This window comes from Antedon bifida, chromosome 1, assembly GCF_963402885.1.
Source record: "Antedon bifida chromosome 1, ecAntBifi1.1, whole genome shotgun sequence".
NCBI classification, from domain to species: Eukaryota; Metazoa; Echinodermata; class Crinoidea; order Comatulida; family Antedonidae; genus Antedon; species Antedon bifida.
This window is the reverse complement of record NC_136226.1, coordinates 18461524-18486010: the sequence shown is the minus strand read 5'-3', so window position 1 is coordinate 18486010 and position 24487 is coordinate 18461524. Positions and strand designations below refer to the sequence as shown.

At 32.5% G+C, this 24487-nt stretch overlaps 1 protein-coding gene across 1 annotated transcript in view; it reads right to left on the bottom strand.

Annotated features, from left to right (window-relative positions):
• Positions 1–24062, bottom strand: part of LOC144835119 (alpha-N-acetylneuraminide alpha-2,8-sialyltransferase-like) — a 66441-nt gene extending 42379 nt beyond the window's left edge. The window contains exons 1-2 of the mRNA XM_078690166.1: positions 23991–24062; positions 6911–7168 (exon numbers count right to left, since the gene is read on the bottom strand). Coding sequence (XP_078546292.1) covers positions 6911–7168; positions 23991–23992 — 260 coding nt within the window. The 5' untranslated portion in view covers positions 23993–24062. The remainder of the gene's footprint in view (positions 1–6910; positions 7169–23990) is intronic.
• Between the last annotated feature and the right edge of the window lie 425 nt (positions 24063–24487).

The following is a 24487-nucleotide window of genomic DNA, read 5'->3' as shown; positions in this document are numbered from 1 at the left end:
TAAAAAGCGTAAAAAATACGAATTTTTTGTACAAATCGCATTATACTCACCATCCTTAGTACATTTACCAAATTTGAGTCCGTTCCGACCTAAAATAACGCTATACGAGGAGGTTAAAAATGACAAAATGCGCACATTAATTGCATAAAAGTGCCGAAAATGGTGAAAAATAAGGCATTTTTAAAATGAAAATAATTCTTCAGAATGCACGATGACCCCCAATTTTTTTAACTTATTCTGGAAGCCATTGAGTTGTAGATATGAATTCATGTACACATTTCACGTACAAAATGTTGTGACGTCATCAAATGGCCACTTGAATTTAAAATTAAGTTTTTTTTCTCTTTCGTCATATTTTATCACATTCAATAGAACGCATCTCTGTTATTTTGTGCCCGATTTTCTCTCAAATTTTAGTATGTGATTACACAATTAATTGACTTTCTCATGATTTGCCACTATTTTTATTTTTATGACGTCATCACGCGTAAAAACTCGAATAACGTAGGTCGTGTAATTTCACCTTCGACGTAAATTTGAATATCTTACAGCTCTTTAGAATTAAAGGTTACCTTGATAATTATAATTTATTATGAAAGCTGATGAAATGGAGATATGAATTCATATAAAAATTAAGCCTATCGGATGTTGTGACGTTAACATATGGCCAGTTGAAGTTAAAAAGTAGTTTTTTCATCTTTTTCGTCAAAGTTATACAAATTTCAAAGAGCGCGCACAGCGCTTCTACGTGCCAAATTCTCTTCCAATTCTTATATTTATTTGCTCAATTCATTATCTTTCGAAATTGTCATCTTCGAGTTTATTTTGATAATTCCATCATACCAAAAAATTAGAACATGATGTGTGTCCCGTAATTTCACCTATGCTACACTGTATATAGATACATTATATACTGTACATATTGTATATGGCATATAATAGGCACAACTCAGCACTAAAGCGTATAATAGGATGGCATACATCAACATTTTCTGATCGTATGTTAACGTACGTGCAACAAAATTATTTCGGTAAAATGATAAAAATGATCATTGGTTTTCCGCAACAAAGTTGCAGGAAAACCTCTTGTGATTGTACGAAATCATCATCAACTTTTTATTAGGTGATCATTTAGAATAATTAGGTGATCATTTAGAATAAAATGATCACCTATTGTTATTGTGTTAAATCTTTATTATTCTTCTTCTTTCTGTACACTTTTTGTGTAACAATTATCTCAAAAAGTTGAATAACAATGATTACAAAAATGTCACAATGTCTTTCAAATACTTTAGCTTAGCCATAATAAGCTTTTCAGCGTGATCACTCATCCGTGAGGTCACGTATACGCCATTTTGTGAAATCACATTATCAATCATATGTCCATAATTCATTATCACATATTTATGAAATTCACTACACGTAAACTTCAGGTCAAGGTAAAAAATATTAGCAAATAAAAACTTGCGTGTTTCAAGGTCCTGTGCGTGAAATCGCACGTTAAAATTTTAAAAAGCTTAAAATTAAATTTTGATCAATTTAGAGCATGAATTAGGCCATTTGCGGGTTTCAAAAAATTACTGCGCAAAAACACGTTTTTGCGCACGCGATTCTTAAAAAGCGTAAAAAAATAAAATTTGATGTATACATCACATTCTACTCACAATCTTTAGTACATTCTCCGATTTTGAGTCCAGTCCGACTTAAAATAACGGTATACGAGCACGTTAAAAATGACAAAATGCGCACATTAATTGTACAAAAGTGCTAAAAATGGTAAAAATTAGGGCCTTTTTAAAATGAATATAACTCTTCAGAATGGAAGATGACCCCCAATTTTTTTAACTTAAGATGGAAGCCAATAAGTTGTAGATATAAATGTATATACACATTAGACGTACAAAATGGTATGACGTCATCAAATGGCCACTTCAATTTAAAAATTAGTAATTTTATCTTTTTGTGTGGGTTATCACATTCAATAGAGCGCATCTCCGTTATTTGAGCCCGATTTTCGCAGAAATTTTAGTATGTGCTTGCTCAATTAATTATCTTTCTCATGAATTGTCAACATTTTCATTTTAATGACGTCATCACGCGTAAAAACTTGAATAACCTAGGTCATGTAATTTCAGCTACACCATACATTTGAATGTCTTATAGCTCTTCAGAATTAAAGGTGACCTTGAAGAATAAAACTTATTATGAAAGCTGATGAAATGTAGATATGAATTCATATAAAAATTAAGCCTATCGGATGTTGTGATGTTATCATATGGCCAGTTGAAGTTAAAAAGTAGTTTTTAAATTTCGTTAGTCGTAGTTAATCAAATTTCAAAGAGCGCGCATTGCGCTTCTACGTGTCAAATTCTCTTCCAATCCTTATATTTATTTGCTCAATTCATTATCTTTCGAAATTGTCATCTTCGAGTTTATTTTGATAATTCCATCATACCAAAAAATTAGAACACGATGTGGGTCCCATAATTTCACCTATGCTACACTGTATATAGATATACAGTATATACTGTACATATTGTATATGACACATAATAGGTACAACTCAGCGCTATAAGTGTATATGCATCATGTCATAGGATGGCGTACATCAACTTTTTACGATGGTATGTTAACGTACGTGCATGTTTAAAAAATGTTAATTTCATTAAAATGATAAAAATGATCACCTATAATTCGTCAAAGTGACGAATTAAATTCTAGTTTTTTATTCTTTCTGTACACTTTTTGTGTAACAATTATCTCAAAAAGTTGAATTGCAATGATCACAAAAATTACACAATGTCTTTCAAATACTTTAACTTAGACATAATAAGCTTTTCAGCGTGATCACTCATCCGTGACGTCATTTATACGCCATTTTGTGAAATCACATTATCAATCATATCTCCATAATTCATTATCACATATTAATGAAATTCACTACACGTAAATTTCAGATAAAGGTAAAAATATTAGCAAATAAAAACTCGTGCGTTTCAAGGTCATGCGCGTGAAATCGCGCGTTAAAATTTTAAAAAGCTCAAAATTAAGTTTTGATCAATTTAGAGCATGAATTAGGCCATTTGCGTGTTTCAAAAAATTACTGCGCAAAAATGCGTTTTTGCGCACGCGAATCTTAGAAAGCGTAAAAAATAAAATTTGATGAATAAATCATATTCTACTCACAATCCTTAGTACATTTACCGATTTTGAGTCCATTCAGACTTAAAATGACGCTATACGAGCATGTTAAAAATGACAAAATGCGCACATTAATTTCACAAAAGTTCTGAAAATGGTGAAAAATAAGGCCTTTTTAAAATGAAAATAACTCTTCAGAATGCAAGATGACCCCCAATTTTTTTAACTTATTCAGGAAGCTATTGAGTTGTAGATATGAATTCATGTACACATTTGATGTACAAAATGTTGTGACGTCATCAAATGGCCACTTGAATTTAAAAATTAGGATTTTTTATCTTTTTGTGTAGATTATCACATTCAACAGAGCGTATCTCGGTTATTTGTGCTCGAATTTTGCACAAATTTCAGTATGTGCTTGCTTAATTATTTATCTTTCCATGAGTGGTCAGCGTTTTCATTTTAATGACGTCATCACGCGTAAAACCTTGAATAACCTAGGTCGTGTAATTTCACCTACACCATACATTTGAATATCTTACAGCTCTTCAGAATTAAATGTGACCTTGAAAATTATAAATTATTATGAAAGCTGATGAAATGTAGATATGAATTCATATAAAAAATAAGCCTATCGGATGTTGCGAAGTTATCATATGGCCAGTTGAAGTTAAAAAGTAGTTTTTAAATTTCTTTAGTCAAAGTTATACAAATTTCAAAGAGCGCGCATTGCGCTTCTACGTGCCAAATTCTCTTCCAATTCTTATATTTATTTGCTCAATTCATTATCTTTCGAAATTGTCAACTTCAAGTTTATTTTGATAATTCCATCATATCAAAAAATGTGAACATTGTGTGGTTCCCGTAATTTCACCTATGTTACACTGTATATAGATATACTGTACACTGTACTGTATAGAGTATATATTCTATGACACATACTAGGTACAACTCAGCACTATAAGCATATGCATCATGTCGTAGGATGGCTTTTTACGATCATATGTTAACGTACATGCATGTTTAATTATTATTATTATTACTCAAGCTAATGAATATTCATAATGGTTCGCTAATTATATCATGGAGGTATACCTTCATGATTAGATCGACTAATTGTTGGACGCGTCTTGGAATACCGTGTGTGTGGTTGTTGCATTTGTTAAAAATCTATTTGCGCTGTATGTGTTCTGTAGCTATTTATTGTTTATACCGAATTTAACTGATAGAACTGATAATGCATTATTTGCATGATATTTTCTTTTTTCATTAGACTCCACCATAAGAACCCGCAAAAAAGGAAAAGTAGTAATAATTATTCATATCATTTTTAAAAACTGTTTTTTTATTTTGTGAGACAAATGCCCTCACTTTTGTTTTGTTGTCAGTTAACAACTTTTTAACCAGTTTTTGTAATTATAATATGTGAATATTAGTTTAGGGTGAGCATCAAAGGGGACAACGTATGATAAGAGGGACGTACATGCAGGTTGAACTGTCAATCAGTCGGGAGTTTAAAACATTTCAATGATAAAATATGAATTGGTAATTTATAGAAATAAGATGTGGAATATTGGAATAATAAAACTACAGCTGCTTACGGACTTGAAATCAACACAACAAATTACACATTTTGGTTACGTAGTCGAAATTAGATGCTGACTGTGCTCGGACACTAACGAAACTATATTTTGGGTGTATTTTTCGTTTGGAAAATACCTAAATATTGACGCAAATGATGGACTGGACAGAATGCTACGATTCCTATACTGGAGGTTACAAAGAGCCACAGTCCCCGAGACAGTTTCATTAAAAATCTCAGAAGTATATCGTCCGGTATTTTTATTTATCACAAACAATACTACTATATTATCCGATTGAAATAAAATATGTTTATTTGACAATAGATGACCCCACACAGTTTGAGCGCCAATAGGGTACACCTTTAATCGAGTGAGGCTGTAATGTGTTGGACACGGAGAGAAAACAATTTAGAACCAATACTGCTGCACAGCCCATAGAGCTGGATTCATTCAGATTCAGATTCGATTTATTAAGTCATTCATACGTTGTATACCGATAATTGTTTTCTTGGCAGAAAAACACAAGCAAAACAATACACACAAAATATTTACATTCGTGATCAACTTGGAACTAACAAGGACAACAACAACTGAACAAGCAATATCAAATACAACAGACCTAATGACCTATCTTTGAAACTCATTGTTGTGTAGTCTAATAGCGCTAGGTAAGAATGAAAATTTATGTCTATTTGTTTTAACTGGAATTGTTGTTAATCTTCCAGATCTTGTAACTACTAACTTATTGTTGAGAATATGAGATTCATCAGCTAAAATACTATTTCATTTAGATATCATTCCATCATTACACATTTGTGTGATACCTTTAATTTCGACACCAGTCATTTTGCTTGCATTCCTAACTATTCTGTTTACTTACTCAAATTTGTCTTTGTTAGACCATTTACCCAAGTAACACAGCAAAAGCTTAAAACAAAGATTGAATAACACTTTGATAAAAAAGAAATAAAGAATCACGGCCTATATTATATTGTTTCAACTTCCTTAAGGAATACAGTCGTTGAACACCTTTAGCATACACTTTGCACGTATGTGTATCCCAACTTAGATTCGTATCTATCCAAACCCCTAAATATTTATGGGACTCTGGATTTTCAACATAATTTCCGTCAATAACAAGTGGACTGTGATTAACATTTTTTCTGAAGTCAAATATAAGCTCTTTGATTTTTTTATAGAATTAATTCACAAATAATTAGTATTACACCAATCTAAAACCCTTGATACTTCTTCTCTATATACAAATTTATCTCCTCCTGTAATAAGACCAGTCAAACACATGCCATCCGCAAACTTGATAAGGTTACATGAATTAATATTAGGCCTACATCTTAAATCACTAACATATCCATATTAAATCTTTCTGATATCTATCCGTCTATCTGATAAATATAACATTTATCCATTTATTAATGAATTTTGCCCTTTTCTTTTTTTTTGTAGGAATATCTTGATCTAATAATATTCTTTGTATAATCATTAGAACCAATATAAATCAAAAATAAAACTTGTAGCATTTTAAATGCTTTTAAAACAAACTAGGGATTTCATTGACATTTCTATTGCAACAAATTGTCCCATTTTTGTTTTTAGTAATACAATATTATATTATCTAATTTATTATCTTCAATGCATCAAATCTAACAGGAAACATACGTACATAGTAGGTCTACTAATGATGATGATTTGAATAGCTACTGTGATCTATAGCTTCTGAATTCATCAATTATGTTAATTGAAATCGTCTCTTTTGTTAACTGAACATTCAAACTATTGTACACTAAACCCAATTGTTCTCTTGATATCAACCACGCATTGTTGCATTAATGTTTGAAGAGAAGAAAAGTAGCCTAGTGATATGTATGGAGTTATAGTGTAGACCAGATGACGTTGTTAAAATCGGAACCACCGAGATGAAAAGGGTCATTGGTGGTAATGGTGATGGACATTGTTATATTGTGGTGGCTAATGATTTACCCCGTATGAAAATTAACCACTTTGATGAATACCCCTCAAAAACTAGGAACTACCTCGCCTAGTTGGCATATTACCGCGGAAAGTTAAAAGATTTTGTATCATTGTTGGGCTAGGTGGTACTGTTTATCAGTGGGTATCCATGCTCATAAGGGGATAGTTGGAGTAGTTTAAACTGATTGCTTTGTTACCTTAGTTCTTGTAAATTCGTTATGTTTTGTTTCCATTGTGTCATGAGTATCGTTGAGATGTCAAGTGTATTTTCTTTGTTAGTTGACATATGCGCAATATACTTAAATTCCTTCCGAACAGTTAAGTTTACTGGTATTTTGTCCGCTATTGTTTCTTTTTCTGGTTCCTTTCTCGTAAAATCTTGGACAGGTAGGCAAGGATTAATTTCCAGATGCTTCATATTTTTATTGTCAAAAGCAAACATGTGGGTTTTCCACCTATAAAATAAATACAAATTAATACTAAAAGCACTGTTGCTCGTTAACAAATATTGATGATTACAACTTAAAGAAGTATACTTGTTTATGTTCCTTTTGTTAGTTTAAGTATCAATCATAATTAATAGATAGAAACTGTGTCGTTACATATAATATATAAATTCCGCTGATGATGATTTGATATCAATGACATTGCGTTAAGCTGGATGGAGCAATCAAAGGCAAATACGAGAACAACACAAATTCCTTATGTAAAGAAAAAATGAGGAATTCATAGAAATTCCCTGTATCAATTGACGACCGACACGTGACACAGAGATATACAGTGGGGAGTTTCATCACTGACCATTCAATACTAACATTGAGGGAGAAAACGAAAACATTTAGCATAAAAAATTTCAAAAGAAATTCTAATTGAATCAAATTTTTTTTAGATTGTGACCGTCTTATTGGTCTTACGGTTAAATACATCTAATGCCCTGGGTGATGTAGCTCTTCATCTTTATACGGCTTATATCAATATTCAAGACATTTTATTGATCAATTTACAATTGAAATTAATTTTGCTTGGCATAATTAAAACGATAAAACTATTACAGTACAAAAGAAAATACATCAAATTGCAAGAAGGCCATAGGCCTATGTAAACTTTTAAAACGATTAAAAATATTAATATATATTTATCATTGTTCGCCGGTGTGGTGGGTGTACCGCAAACAAACAAAAAACATAATGGAATCCGTTCCGAGGAGAGCTATCTGCATGATCTTAAGGAAAAATTATTTCGATCAACATAATAGAAGAAAGGAGCTGGGTCTAATGTCAGTAGAGTGTAGTCGTGATGTGGAAATGATACGGGATAGTGCCACCCCACACATAAAGAAGACGCAGAAGTGAACCATTTTGATCCAAGAACTTGATGTGTTAAAATATGATTTGTTGTTGTCAGAGAAATTAGAGCAGGAGAAATTATGAACATTGTAAAAGGATGACCATTGCATACAACAATGGACGAACAAACAGGATAGGAATGCAAAAGGAATCGACTCTGTTGCGGTGTTAGATCATAGAGTAATTTGCATGCAAATACAGTTGGAAAGCTAAAAAAAAAAAGATCACTATTATTCAAATATACACTCCCATCAGAGGCCATGAAAACATTGAACGGTGAAAGCATTCTACGATGAAATTAAAAATCACAGACAAATAAGTAAATATCTATTCTTAATAGGAGATTTTAAATTATTAAAAATTAAATGATTTTATAAGTAAAAAGCATGATCACTTAGACACTTTAGTAAATTGTTCTTCCTTTTGTCACTAAGTTTACACCAGTACCACTAAAAAACCTAAAATGTTTATAATTTGTACTTTGCAATATGCGAAAAGTTCTTCATTCATTAACAGTATTTGAGAGTTTTACATTACAGTTTGATCAGACACAGTTACGATATTTAAAAAGAGTTATAAAAGCATTAGCTAACAGTTTAAAATTATTTCCTGGTATGAGTACTTTACATCAAATCAATTTTTCACGTTAATTAATTTGTCAATGTTTTCTGACCATTTTATTTTGGATCAGACAAAACTCTAGATATTTGAATGAACCAACTCTGTCAATAGGTATAACAAGAGGATATGTACTGTACAAATAACAATAATACTAATAACATGGCATATGTGCCCTATTTAAATCCGTCACTGCAACTTAGACTGCGTAAAAGGTCCATCCTGTGATGGCACTCACCTACATGTCTCAAACCAACGATTATAATAACAAGGCCAACTTTTAACTTGTATTAAAATATAAAGAAACAATCGACTGAACAAACCCGATATTGCAAATCTCCCTTGTTTGGTCATCAGTGTTATTCTTAAAATAAAAATAGTATACTTACCATAAATATGTTGTAAGCGTAACAGAAAGTCCAAGCGTGAACCAAAGAAACTTAACTGTCTTCATTGTTTTTGTTTAATCATCCAAGGCACAATATTAGAAAATTAATTAAAATGCAAAAAACAATACTTATTTGTAAAACATAAAGAGTATGATACAAATAATGTTGATACTCAATTTATCTGCAAGTCTGCAGCTTAAACACTACAGGATTCGATTTAGTCGTATCCATACGCGTCGCATATAATGGGATGTAGGAGGCGCGCCTATGCCATGACATGCTCGCCGCTGGTGGCGTTGTTTTAACTGTTGTTTAGCCATGATATAAAATACGACCGAGTAGTAGATATTGAAATATAAATTTGGTACCAATGAAAAGCTTAGGTTTTGCTTGGAATGTTGATATAAAAATTATTACGTGAATCACCTGGAATCCTAACTAAAACACTGGTTTAAAAAAATATAAAATGAAGCGCTACATAATTTATAATTTAAACCCTCGCTAACAAACAAGTAACATACCTAAACAAGACACTTTGTATTTAGTTAAAAGTTTTGATATGTTTATAGTTTGTCAGCTGTCAAAACACATGCATAATTGTTGTACATATTTGATGGAAGTGGGTGTATAAATAACCGTACCGTGAAATACTGCACACTGATGATGGGAAACGTTTCCCGGAACAGGTAACCGTTCATCGTCTAATAAATATTTTAACTTTTAACAGGATAATTAGCACTAATCTAAAATGTGTTCCTCTATCCCCTTCTAAATTGCAAAACCGATACTAGCGCCGTTTTATCCATTAAGCTGTGTTAGAACGGCAAATTTGTACGAAAAATATGCTTTTAGACCATTTTCTTTGCAACTGCCGAGTTTGGTAATAATATCAAGAAAGTTAAAAGACAGTCTTCAGGAAGCGGGAGATTGTAAAATACAGGAACGTCAAACGACTAAAATGACTAAACTACAGTTTGCAGACTTATGCAACAAAGCAGAAGAACTACTATTACGAAAACCAGGTTGAACCTATTATAGTAAAGCCTGTTTTCCAGTCGACGTTATTCGACGAAAACAATCATCGTTGATCGTTAAAAGTTTGAAAAAGATCAAGTTGAACTAGCTGATAACGAACATTTGATTTCTAGCTTTGAATGTTAAGCCTGTTTTCCTGTCGACGTTAGTCGACGCTATCGTTAACAATAATCGGCGATCTCCTACGTAAACATTGAAATTACAGGAAAACGTACTCGCTATCGTTATCATTTCAACTTGATCGTTTTCAAACGATCGTCGTTGAACTGTTAACGATCAATGACGATAGCGTCGAATAACGTCGACAGGAAAACAGGCTTTAAAGTTAAACCACCGTCTCCTTCTTCGACGTCGTCGTAACGCAAAAAAATAAAAAAAGACAAAATAACTTCTTTTATCGAATCTCAAGGAAGATACCTCTTGAAACTTTAAAAAACAGTTTGAGAGAGAGGTCTCCTTCCAATTTTAGGTCAACATTATACATAAACATAAACTTTTCCTAGGCTATAGCATAGAGTAACAGGGACTCCTCTGGCTCTACTAGACTCACGGGAGTGGGCCTAGCTTTGACTGCACCGCGATGCAACACAAATGTAGTCAGCAGGATTTTTCCATGTACTGTATCGCCAAGATGATTGGTCAGTTCTTGCGTTTTAACGTTGCGATGATTCAATTTTTGCGATTGTCAACTATCGCGATTTCTAGCGTCCGTTAACGTCGATTATTACATCTTTTCCTGTAAATCGCCGACGTGTTTTTTTCGTTGTTAGTTAAAAAAGTACCTTTTCCTGTAAATCGTTAAAATGTCAATGTTTACGTAGAAGATCGCCAATTATTGTTGACGATAGCGTCGAATAACCTCGACTGGAAAACAGACCTGATTCTAACTAAAAACGAGCTTGAGAATCGGAATTATTTATTATTTAACCTCGACTGTAAAAAGCCTTCTAAACCATTCAGCATTTACGACTTAAAGTAAAAAGGTTATGGAATCGGAATCAGGTTGTAGTAACTGCCACAAGTTCGCATTCTAGGCCCATTGCATTTTCGCTTCTGTCTTTGTGAATGTTGACCTTAGCGCAATGCTAAACTTTTTGCTGATGACACCAACACCTATAGAAAAATTGAATCCATTTCTGACAATGAACAACTTCAAGACGACCTTACAAAACTACGACAATGGAGTGAAAAATGGTTACTAGAGTTTAACGAATCGAAGTGTAAAACAATGCATTTTGGCGTACACAATCCTAAATAGACATATCACCTGGGGAATACACCTTTGGAACCTGTCAATAGCTTGAAAGACCTCGGTGTTTTTTTTAATAACCTGAAATAATAATAATAATAATAATAACAAGAATTTAATTCGTCACTTTGACGAATTATAGGTGATCATTTTTATAATTTTATTGACATTAATATTTTTTAAACATGCACGTATGTTAACATGCAATCGGAAAATGTTGATGTATGCCATCCCATTATACGCTTATAGTGCTGAGTTGTGCCTATTTATATGCCATATACATTATGTACAGTATATACTGTATATCTATATACAGTGTAGCATTGGTGAAATTACGGACACACATCATGTTCTAATTTTTTGGCACTAATGACATTATCAAAATAAACTTGTGGATAACAATATTGAAAGATAATGATTTAAACAATAAAATATAACAATTGGAAGAAAATTTGACACGTAGAAGCGCGGTGCGCGCTCTTTAAAATTTGTATAACTTTGATGAAAGAGATGAAAAAACTACTTTTTAACTTCAACTGGCCATATGATAACGTCACAACATCCGATAGGCCTAATTTTTATATGAATTCATATCTACATTTCACCAGCTCTCATAATAAGTTATAAACATCAAGGTCAACTTTAATTTAGAAGAGCTGTAAGGTATTCAAATATACGTTGTAGGTAAAATTACGTAACCACCGTTATTCAACTTTTAAGACGTGATGATGTCGTCAAAATGAAAATATTGGAAACTCATGAGTAACATAATTGGTTGAGGTAGAATAAATTAAAAATTAAAAGAAAATCGATCACAGATAAGCGAGTTGCGCTCTGTTGAATATGGTGGTCTATGACAAAAGGGGAAAAAACCCTATTTTAAAAATTCATATGGCCAAATGATGACGTCATACCATTTTGTACGTCTAATGTGTATATACATTTATATCTACAACTCATTGGCTTCCATAATAAGTTAAAAAAAATGGGGGTCACCTTCCATTCTGAAGAGTTATATTAATTTTAAAAAGGCCTTATTTTTTTACCATTTTTAGCACTTTTGTACAATTAATGTGCGCATTTTGTCATTTTTAATGTGCTCGTATAGCACTATTTTAAGTCGAAATGGACTCAAATTTGGTGAATGTACCAAGGACGATGAGTAGAATGTGATTTGTACAACAATTTTTTATTTTTTACGCTTTTTAAGTATCGCGCGCGTAAAAACGTGTTTTTGCGCAGTATTTTTATGAAACACGCAAATGATCTAATTCATGCTCTAAATTAATCAAAACTTAATTTTGAGCTTTTTAAATTTTTAACGCGCGATTTCACGCGAATGACCTTGAAACGCGCAAGTTTTTATTTGCTAATATTTTTACCCTTGACCTGAAGTTTACGTGTAGTGAATTTCATTAATATGTAATAATGAATTATGGAGATATGATTGATAATGTGATTTCACAAAATGGCGTATAAATGACCTCACGGTTGAGTGATCACGCTGAAAAGCTTATTAAGATTAAGTTACAGTATTTGAAAGATATTGTGAAATTTTTGTGATCATTGACATTTAACTTTTTGAGAAATTTGTTACACAAAATAGTGTACAGAAAGAAGAAGAAGAAGACTAGATTTGAACTCGTCACTTTGACGAGTTAGTTATCCGCACGACAAACGCCACGTGCACGTCATACGTTGGAATATAGCACACGGAAAAAGATTATAGCATTATGACCTGAACTGAACAATATGATATGTTGTTAGTTTTGAATTCTGTCAATTTTGTGTCATATAGTATATACAGTATAAACGGTATAATCTGTATACATATTACATACAGTGTAGAATAGGTGAAATTACGGGACCCCCCCCGTTTATTCCTATTTTTAACATGGCGACGGTATCAAAATGAAACACTAAGATAGCAATTTCGGAAGGATATTATCTCAGTAACAACATATTAACATGTAGAAGAAATTTGAATACGTAAAATATAGATGCGCGCTCTTTTAAATGTGATGAACTATGACGCAAAAGATGAAAATACAATTTTTTTTGTTCAACTGGCCATATGATGACGTCACAACGTCGGATTGGAAACATTTTGATATGAATTCGTATTTACAATACAATAGCTTCCAGAAAACGTTTTAATCATGATTACCGCTTTTTATTCTGACGAGCTATAACAGATTGAAAGTTACTGTAAAGATGAAAATAAGTGACCCACGTTATTTACATTTTTAGACATGATGACGTCAAAAAAATTAAAATATTTTTAACCCATGCGAAAGGTAGTTGATTGACCTAAAAAATATCAAAATCTGGGTTAAAATGAAAAACGGATAAGCGAAGATGCGCTCTATTAAATGTGATGCTCTATGACAAAAGATACAAAAATCCTATATTTTATATTCGCATGGCCATACGATGACGTCACAATGTCCTGTTAGCAATATTGATGCATGATACGATATCTACAACTCATCATCTTCCAGAATACGTAATAAAAATAACTTTTACCGTTTAGTTTAGAAACTACGACTGTTTTAAAAAAGGTATAATTTTGACAAATTTTAAGGAATGTTTGAACTTTTTCATCAAAAACGTACGTAAATTATCCAATTCGACGTGCTGGTATGACGTTAATTTTAAGTCGAAATTGTTTAAAAGTTGGTAAAATTACTTGAAAAGGCTGGAAAAACATAAATCACGCGAAAAAAATTGTTTTTAACGCTACGTGCGCACCGCGCGCATAAAAATATGCGCGCGCGTGGGAATTTTTGACATGCTCAAAATGACATAAAACGCGTAGAAAGTTGATTAGAAATTGATTTTTCGCATTTTGAAATTTTAAACGCGCGTGCGCGCGTAACTTCGTGTAAAACAGGCCATTTTTTTCTCACAGTCAGTTAGCGCAAGATATAACTTAAACTTTTTCTAAGTTTCAAATTAAAATATTATATGGTTTTCGATCTATGTTAAATACGCGAAATTCATAAAAACGCGCGTAAGTCACGTTGCGCAACTATGACGTCATTCACAATAGCGGGTGCACAACTTCACGTGAATGCCCACATGTTGACAAAGTTATAAAATGTTATGTTTACACGTTTTTGAGTTACGCGTGACACAAAAATGACAGAAAGAAAGAAGAATACAGAAAAAAAAAAAAAAAAAAGATGATGAAACAGGACAGTTACAAGGAGTTATCCGCTGAATGCGGATAACTAAATAAAGATTTCATACAATAACAATAGGTGATCATTTTATTCTAAATGATCACCTAATAAATACTTTATTTTAACACGGAAAAGCTTGTGTCACCATAAAGGTGTTCTTCTACAAGGCCGTGATCAACTTACAGTAGGCCTAAATCAACAGTCCATGTTCAATTATCTGCAGAAAAAGCTACGGTAACTCGATGATTAGACGCATCAAGCAAACTTTTACATAGGCCTACTTGGACTATTTTTCTACTATTATATAAATCGCTTGTGAGATATCTGATGGAGTACGCTGTCCATGTATAATCCCCGATTTTAGAAGAGACATCAACACTTTGGAAAAAGTCTAAAATCGAGCTACTAAACTTGTTCTTGTTCTACACAAACGTAAATGGACATAATGAATTGCATCGCATTTAAAAGGAAGAAAATTAACGAGCTACTGGAGCTGTAATGAAAACTTCTTCCTTAATCCTATTGATTATACCATGAGTGAAATGTTATACCAGAAATCAAACAAGAAAGCAAACTTTATACAGTATAAACTAGACTTTGGAAACGTTGTTGGTTTTTTCATTATATCGCAGGAAAAATATTATTTAGAGAAAAGAAGAATAAGTAGTTTTTGGTTAAGTAATTGATATGGAGTGTTACACTGTATGGATGTAAAACATGGACGACAGGGAAAGAAGAAATAAGTAGGATTGAAGCTTTTGAGATGTGGTGCTGCAGGAAAATGTTAAAAATTCATTATACTCAACACAGAAGAAACGAGGACATATTGACTGAAATGGGGAGATCAAATTTATCCGGGTTTATGTTTTATTGAACATAGTATCCCTAGTGGATGTTAAATCTTCGCGCATATGTAATTTATTGGTTTATCTATAAGAAATTACATTTTGATGTTAATTGTTGGCACCAAACAACAAATACAATTTTGGTGCTATTTTTTTACCATGGTAATTGGCCTCTATTTTTTTTTCTCAAGATGGCAGACTTACATTAACAATGGTAATTGTTGGTATCATCGTGCATCGTTGATCATTTCCATTACACTCAAATATTGACTTGATTGTATACAATAATATGTAAATACAAGAAAACAATTTTCAATCATTCGTAGATTGTTATAGTAAACTTGATATTATACTTGTATTTTTTTGGGGGCATGTTTTCATTCAAAATCCATTTGTGGTGTCATCGATGCTTTACAGAATAATAGGACATGATTTAAATGTTGTATGGATGTTAAATGCATAGAAATGTACATAGTCAGACACAAACTTGCATAGTCTTATTATTTTTTTTAATACACCAAAATTTAATAATATTCAGTCAGTTTTATATTACAATACTACATACAATATTTAATAAACATTTATTTTGTTGCAAAAAATGTAACATGGTATATTTTTCATTAACATTAAAGTTATTTTCTGCCATAAAAGGTATAGGCCTACTGTAATTACACATTAGATATACATATACTGTTACACATAGTATTTTAATATTAAAACAGTTGTTTTCTTGCATAAAAGGTAAATCTGGATATTAAAGTATTTAAATATTTTATAAGTTACCTTAATTGAACCATCCAAAAGTCGAGAGGAAATACAATGTTATAGTTGTATTTATAATAGTGGATTTGTGGCTTGGTGGTTATGATGCTTGGCTACCACTCCAAGGGTCCTGGGTTCAAGTCCCGTCACATGTCAGGATTTTTTCTAAGGACCAAATTTCTCCACTCCCAAAGACTTGTAATAAGACTTTGTTTATGTAGAGCATCTTGTGTATATGTTTGTCTTGTAAACCTCTGAGGGTCCCTAATGATCAGCAATAGCTGGATGGATCACCCTCGTTAAATATGGTTAAAAAAAAAAAAAAAAAAAAAAAAATAACACCAGAATTGTGCTCATACATATATATACATATATTTTCTTATGGGTTTTTATTGTGTACAGGTTACAGGCTAAATAAAGGGTTTCATTCAATAATTCATGGAAGAGATTCTATGAGATTCAATTTGTACAGTAGGCCTACTCAATGTACCTCAACATTTTTTAAATGATCCACTTCAATCCATTTTCACCATCATAGAAGCTATAATGTATTTTTACATGACAAACACATTAAAAAACGTTCAGTACCTAAAGAAGTTTAAGTTTCAGTCATATGTGACGGTTAAGCTAAATGGCAAGGGATATTCAAGTGTATAGCACACATAAGATACATTGTTGAACTTGTATACCCAGTATTACAATACCAAGCATAGGAAAAATAATTATTGCTTCCACTGTATATCTCCTCTATAGCTATCTATAGTGTTTTAAAAAAAAAATCTAAATTAATAAAATTAAGAGTGATAGGAAATAAAACAGAAAATAATGGGGGGAAAATGGTAGAAAAAGAAAATATTTATTGTGTATGAACAATCAAACGAATGAATAAAAGTGGTTGTAAACCACAAAAGTGAAAAGAAAAAGATACCTAAATATTATAATTATTATTAAAAACAAAAAAACCTCTACACATTAGAAGTGAAGCATTGTCTCATCTTGTCATCGACAAGATAACATAAAACTAAACAAAGATTTATTATTAAATGCAAAATAAAACTAAACTTATAATATTTCTATAAAAATATTATTTTATGTTGTATGATTTTAATTTTTCAGTATTGAATGTGAAAGTACTATAAACATTATGCAGAAAGCAAGACAGAATCCCACCAAGAAATTGTCAATAATTATAGATGGAATGGACCAAAGCAAGACTGATTTACCATCTTTTGCTTGCGAGTCAAAGGAAATGTCGAAGATGTGGAAACTAGCCACACATGTAACTGGTGTACTAGTACATGGGCGACATGGGCACTGCTTCATTGACCTAAAGCAGTTTCCACATGACTCAAACCTAACCTGCAACATTATACTGAAGGTGCTGTCAGAGATACAACCTTTACCACGTAGTCTTATATCTGCAGTTGGACATTAGCGGAAAGGATAATAAAAACAGATTTGTTTTTGCCCTATATGCTATGCTTGTAGAGTTAAAGATTTTTCGAAAGGTAAATGACTATACATTTATAAATGATATATAAACAATAAAACAGTTGACCAGTGTACACAGTGCACTTTAAAGAACCCAGTTCATCACGAGTAGGGAGTTAACTTGTTCTCGTTCACAAGATATCCCCTGTGTTGGGGATTACCACCTGCCTAACAGTAACAGTAATTAATGTAATATTGGTAATTATCTTAAGACATAAAAAAATATATATATATTAATTATTATAATAATAATTCAATAACATTCTAGTCTAACTAGATGAGAAAAATTTTAAATCATTACTTCTTTTACTCTTTCAGATAAAGATTGTATTTTTAATGGTGGGTCACACTCTCATTTTCATGTGTGGCCAAATACCTGAACAAATATAGAGCATCTACGCTTGATCATCATCTGCATGACATTAGGAACTGGTTAGTGCCATACATGTAAGATATACGTTACCACAGCAAACCACACCATTTGTTTTGGATCAGACCGGAAAATGCATCATGTCCTATAAGAACTGGTCAATGGATTCTACTTGGTGTGAATGTGCACGAGAAATGGACAAACTTCCATATTTGCTCAAGGAAAGCCCCGCTGATATACCAGTGTTGTGCACTCCTGATTTTAGCAATAGAGATCTACCAAAGTTTAAAAAAAGTCTGGCATCTGTTGCCAATTTTTTGCGAATAGAAGAATGTGACTGGTGGGAGGAATTTTAAAATAATATAGAAGACATCACAGAAGGCATGTGTGATGTTCACCATTTTACAAATACATTTTTTGGCTAACAAGAGAATTTTAATTTTAGTATAGATTCAGCAGCTATAACAAAAGTTGGTTCACATTAACCACTGCATGCTTCCACTGATCATTTTATGCAAGAACCTAAAATTATCAAATAACATGAACGATACCTAGTGGAGTACACTGGAGAAACATGAATAAACCTGCCTCCTGATTAATTCATAAAATCAATCTATCAGCATCTGATTTACATTAGCAATATATTGGCCCAGCTTTTATGCAACAAACACATCAGCATAAATATTTGAGCAGCTTCTCATTATCATGTTAAATAATAAATAAATCATGATATTTTGTATGAATGTGTATTACTTACTTTTTAAAACTAATACCTAATCATATTTATTTTAGGTTATGAACAGCGGTTTTTACTCCACGACATAATTTTTAATGACAACAATGCAAGCCCTACGAGGGGGAAATCCGATGGAAACGAGGGAGACATTAGTGACTCGGATAATGAAAATGAGATAAGACCGGTAAAGATATTATAGATTTTCAAAAATACATCTATGAAACATGTAATGCAACATAGTTTAAAGCAGTGCTCATATTTGGAATATGATCTCATAGTCGTGTCAAGAATAGCCCATTAACGAAAATTCTACATTTTTTGGATTGTAAGAAAAATGTCTCTGGTGGGATTATGATTATGACTTTTCTATGCTTTCTCCCAAACTACTAGGTACACATTGGTAAATTTTCAAAAGCCACTACAGCAACTCGATATTGGTGCTATGTTAGCGACAGCTTTACGGAGATATCCTACAGAATGGCCTCAAATAGGCAAAATATGCAGCACAAGTAACAATGAGGTAGTGTCACCGGTACACTGAAACGTATACTTCCCATTTTGTTATGTGCGAAAAAGATGAAGAAGAATGGCGAAATAATATCAAAGGAGGAAGTATTTAATTTAACACCAACTAGTAGATTACCAACCAATGTTATCGTTAAATTAAAAGAATTGAGAGATGACATTTTAAATGAAAGTTAGTGCAGGGAGTTTACAACTCACTAGTTGTCACAATAGTGTACAGTATTTATATTCTACTCTAGTGCTTTCTGCTAATTAAAGGAATTTTACATGTAAAATGAATCTAAAAAAATTATATAATTTTTAACCAATTTTATATAAGCATTTCATAATTGTTTAAATTTGTCACCACACAACTTAGAAATGCCTTCCAAGTTGTACAGTCTTGTATATTACAGTAGCCCAAAAATTCATAACATTTATGACCATGTAGTTGTAAGAGTACAGTCTTATATAACAGTAGCTCAAACATTATACTATAGTCATAAAGTTTATGACCATGTAGTTGTAAGAATACAGTCTTATATAACAGTAGCTCAAACATTATACTATAGTCATAAAGTTTATGACCATGTAGTTGTAAGAGTACAGTCTTATATAACAGTAGCTTAAACATTATACTATAGTCATAAAGTTTATGACCATGTAGTTGTAAGAGTACAGTCTTATATAACAGTAGCTTAAACATTATGTAGTTTTACAGTAGCTCATATACATATACTAGATAGTTGTAAATGTACAGTCTTATATAACAGTAGCTTAAACATTTACTAAAGTCATAATGTTTATGACCATATGCAGATGAACTTTGTAGTAAAGTTTTAAAAAATGTAAAAACAGTTACAAATTTTAAATATGCTGATGTTTTCTTAATTTATTTTGTGTTTACATTTTACATATATGTACCTCACGAAAAACAAGGCCAACAGCCATAAGTCGCGTGCTCTCAGAAAAAAATGAACTTTCAAAAAGTAATGTACTTTAAAACTTTTCTGTACATCAAAACAGTTCAAAAAGTACAGAAAAGCGATAAAACGCATAGTGATACCGGACCGACAGACAGACCGACAGACATAGTGAACTATTGAGTCGCGTCCACGCGACTAAAAATGGATGTTATAAAAGCTATAAGTATGTACCAAATTCATGTTCATTGAAGCACTTTTGATAGTTACTGAATAAAGGTTTGTTTTGATGTAAAAAATAAATGATGTCATATAGTTTTCTGTTAAATAATCATTAAAATACATTGTGACAACCTGCCCAATACGTTGTGACAACCAACCCAGAATGGGGCAGGTTGTCTCAGTTGAATGTACTTTTTTGACCGCAAAAATATCATATTTCAATTGGAAAATTGACTGCGTGAAGAAATAACAGCAAGTGAACTGAAAACTGCTAAGACATTATTTTATAACTAAAGCCTCATTCGCACTGGACTTAATCCGGTCAAATTTTAGAGTGAGATCTTACCGAGGTCACGGGTAACATTTTCGGTAACTCTTACCGTCGTTCGCACTTGGACTAATTACACTCGGTAAGTCTCCCCGTCAGCTAGCGTCAAACTTACTGAGCCATGGAAAGTATTTGTTGAGGGAGCTTAATAGTGACCCCTACTTCCGCTTTGAGCAAGCGTGCATGCACAGCATGCAGAAACCGAAAATAAAAATCGCGAAGTTGACATTTTCACCAAGCATCTCCTCCCGCAAACAAATACATATAATGGCTGAGAAAAAAAAACAAAAACAGGAACCGAAAGGAAAACCGGGAAAAAAAATTGGACACACGCTAAAACACATGCGTTAATTGAAATCTTGGGTGAAAAGACCCATCAGGAAGGTTTTGAAAGCATACCTGGGAATCGAATCGTGATAGAATCGAATATTTGAAAAAAAAAATATCAGACCGCTAAGAAAACAAAAAACGCAAGCGGACGTGGCCGGGCAACATCGCCGTTTTACGACGAACTAGATGCAATATTAGGTAAGAATGTAGGAATATGTAGGTTTTTTTAAGGGTTATTCCATTATTAAAGTTGGGGGTGTGTGGTTATGTATATTGTGTGCAGGTACGTCAATAAAAATGACATTGAGAGCCCTCTTCTGTCAGTTGACTGGTTCCCGGTCTACCGCCTTGTAATTGACTTAATCATGATCGAATTCCAACAACTTAAGAATATACAAAATGTTTACATAATTATATAACAATGTAGACCTATCTAATAATGTTTTTATTTTTTTGCAGATAAAGGAGGATCATCAATAAAATAAAATGATAAAAATTCCAGGCATTTAATATACGGTTTACTGATAAAATATAATGTACCAATGAAATAAACCTGGTGTTCTGAAACATATTTTAATAACTTTTTCCGGCCTAGCGCCTTTGTATATCTAAATCTATCTAAATAATTAAGTTAGTACAGTATTAACAAATAAAGGGTTAGGGTTATGTATAATAAAATGATAGAAATGTGCAGGTGCAGATTGACGAGAGCTGTTTTAGTCACAGTAGGAAGGTATAGATACACTTATACTATTGTCTACCTTCTTAAACGTAGTCGAAAAAAACATTTTCTTTCTCTCTTTCCCGGGGTACAACCAGATCGTCTTCTCCCTATTATGTTTATTTGTTCTTCTCCCTCTTAAAAATCATCCACCCTCACCATGCATAGTCTAAAAAACTACAGTAACTTTTCGTTCTCTTTCCCCGGGGTACAACCAGATCGTCTCCTCCTCCTCATTATAATGTTTTATTTCTTGTTTTTTCTTTATAGAATGGCCATGGACGTGCACCAGAACGCGAAATGTGGGTTTTTGGTCTAGTCGACACACACACTCGAGGATACCTTCAGTTTGTAGAAGACAGATCAGCGGCAACGCTTCTTCCGATCATCAAAGATAAAACCAGACCAGGCACCATCATACATTCTGACATGTGGGCGGCCTACAGACAAGTTGCTGCAATTCCAGGAATCACTGAACACCGCACGGTTAATCATTCGAGACACTTCGTGAATCCCATCGATGGAACACATACACAGAACGTGGAATCGTACTGGAACAAAGCAAAATCAAAACTCAAGGCCATGAAGGGGGTTAAGAGAGAGTGGCTGAGTGAATACTTAGATGAGTTTATGTGGAGGGAAGAGTTTGGCAAAGATTTACTTGTAGGATTTGAAAATATAATTGATCACATTGCTGAAATTTACCCACAAGCTTAGTAACTTAACTTTAGTGTAATAAATAGTTATTAAATAATAATAATAATGTAAGTTAAGTAATTAATTAATTGTAAGTAAATAATGATGTAATTTAATAAAAAATATTTATATTATTGAAATGAATTTCTAAATAAAAATACATTGTCAATTTAATTTTGTTGTTGTTATGTTTGGTTTATTTTTTGCTATCCTATGTATTATGATAATTTTGCTATTCTATGTATTAGAATATTTATATATAACAGCATATCGAAATCTTTTAATAAAAAAACTAAACAAAATTGTAAAAAGTATACATGAATGATTTGCATTTGAATAGAACGCCTTTGTCTTAAAATTCTGTCTCCACCCTGCTTTGACGTGATTTCTTTGTTTAACATATCTAGGTCTATTGTTCCATTGTGGCAGTCCAGCAAACACATAGTGGTTTTCTAATGTTAGTGTTTGGTTAATGTTTAGGTTCACTAATAACCATTATTTTATTACATTTCTATAACGTAAAATAAAACATCGGATAACGTTTTTAGGTTAGCATTTAAAGGATACATAACGCTATAAAAACGTTACTTGAATTTTAAAACTATAAAAAACTGAAAAAAAAAACAATAAAAACATTATTAGATAATGCCTCATTTCTATCATTTTATAATACATAACCCTAACCCTTTATTTGTTAATACTGTACTAACTTAATTATTTAGATAGATTTAGATATACAAAGGCGCTAGGCCGGAAAAAGTTATCAAAATATGTTTCAGAACACCAGGTTTATTTCATTGGTACATTATATTTTATCAGTAAACCGTATATTAAATGCCTGGAATTTTTATCATTTTATTTTATTGATGATCCTCCTTTATCTGCAAAAAAATAAAAACATTAGATAGGTCTACATTGTTATATAATTATGTAAACATTTTGTATATTCTTAAGTTGTTGGAATTCGAACATGATTAAGTCAATTACAAGGCGGTAGACCGGGAACCAGTCAACTGACAGAAGAGGGCTCTCAATGTCATTTTTATTGACGTACCTGCACACAATATACATAACCACACACCCCCCACTTTAATAATGGAATAACCCTAGACCCAGTTGATCTGGTCTGGCTAGGCCTAACCTCTCTAGGCCTAGGCAGCAGTCACCACTAGTAGTAGTAGTAGTAGACTACCTAGGCCTACCCGGTTTTCGGTTAGTCCCCTTTGACCCACCTCTGACGGAGGGCTAGATTCGTTGGTTTACATTCAGGCCACAAAACATGAATAATTGTGATCCTTAATAATTATAGACACTGGTCCACCACCAGGGTTTGGTGGTGGCTACCCTCACCAAAAGAAAGACATGTTAAGCACGGAGCGGAAGAAGCAGGCGAAACATGACGGTAATGATCTTATTTTATTTGATAATTATTATTTGGATGGATAATGATAATCATGAATGTTAGCTATATGAAACCTACTATAATAAGTATTGATTTAAACTCAATGGAAAAGACTACAAACCCACATTGCATTACAAGCGGAATTGTGCTAGTTTCACAACAAAAAAAGGACAAACAAGCGCCTATATACAGGAATGAAGAAACAAGGGGTCTTGGGGGCAAATTTAGGAAGCCATTATTATAATTATTTATTACATACAGTAGATGGTCCATTTATTGTGTGTCTATGCCATGCTCGGCAGTTTCCTCTTCTGTGGAAGATATTAACATCATGATGTTTATCGTGATGAGGATTGCAGTACCAATGTTTTGTAACTTTATCTGTGTTTCGCGGAATAATTTTATCTATGTAGCGAGCTATCTAAGATGGCAGAAGAAATGCAAATTTTTTTTTTTTTTCGAAAAAAGTGGGAATGGGAAAATGTTCAATTGGAAATAAAGAATAAGAATGTTAAAATCCTATACAAGCCTCTGGCTTCCTGTGTCTTTATAAAAGATAAAATGCATGTTCAGTATTTCATGATTTTTTATAAAGACTCTTTATAAAAAATCATGAAATACT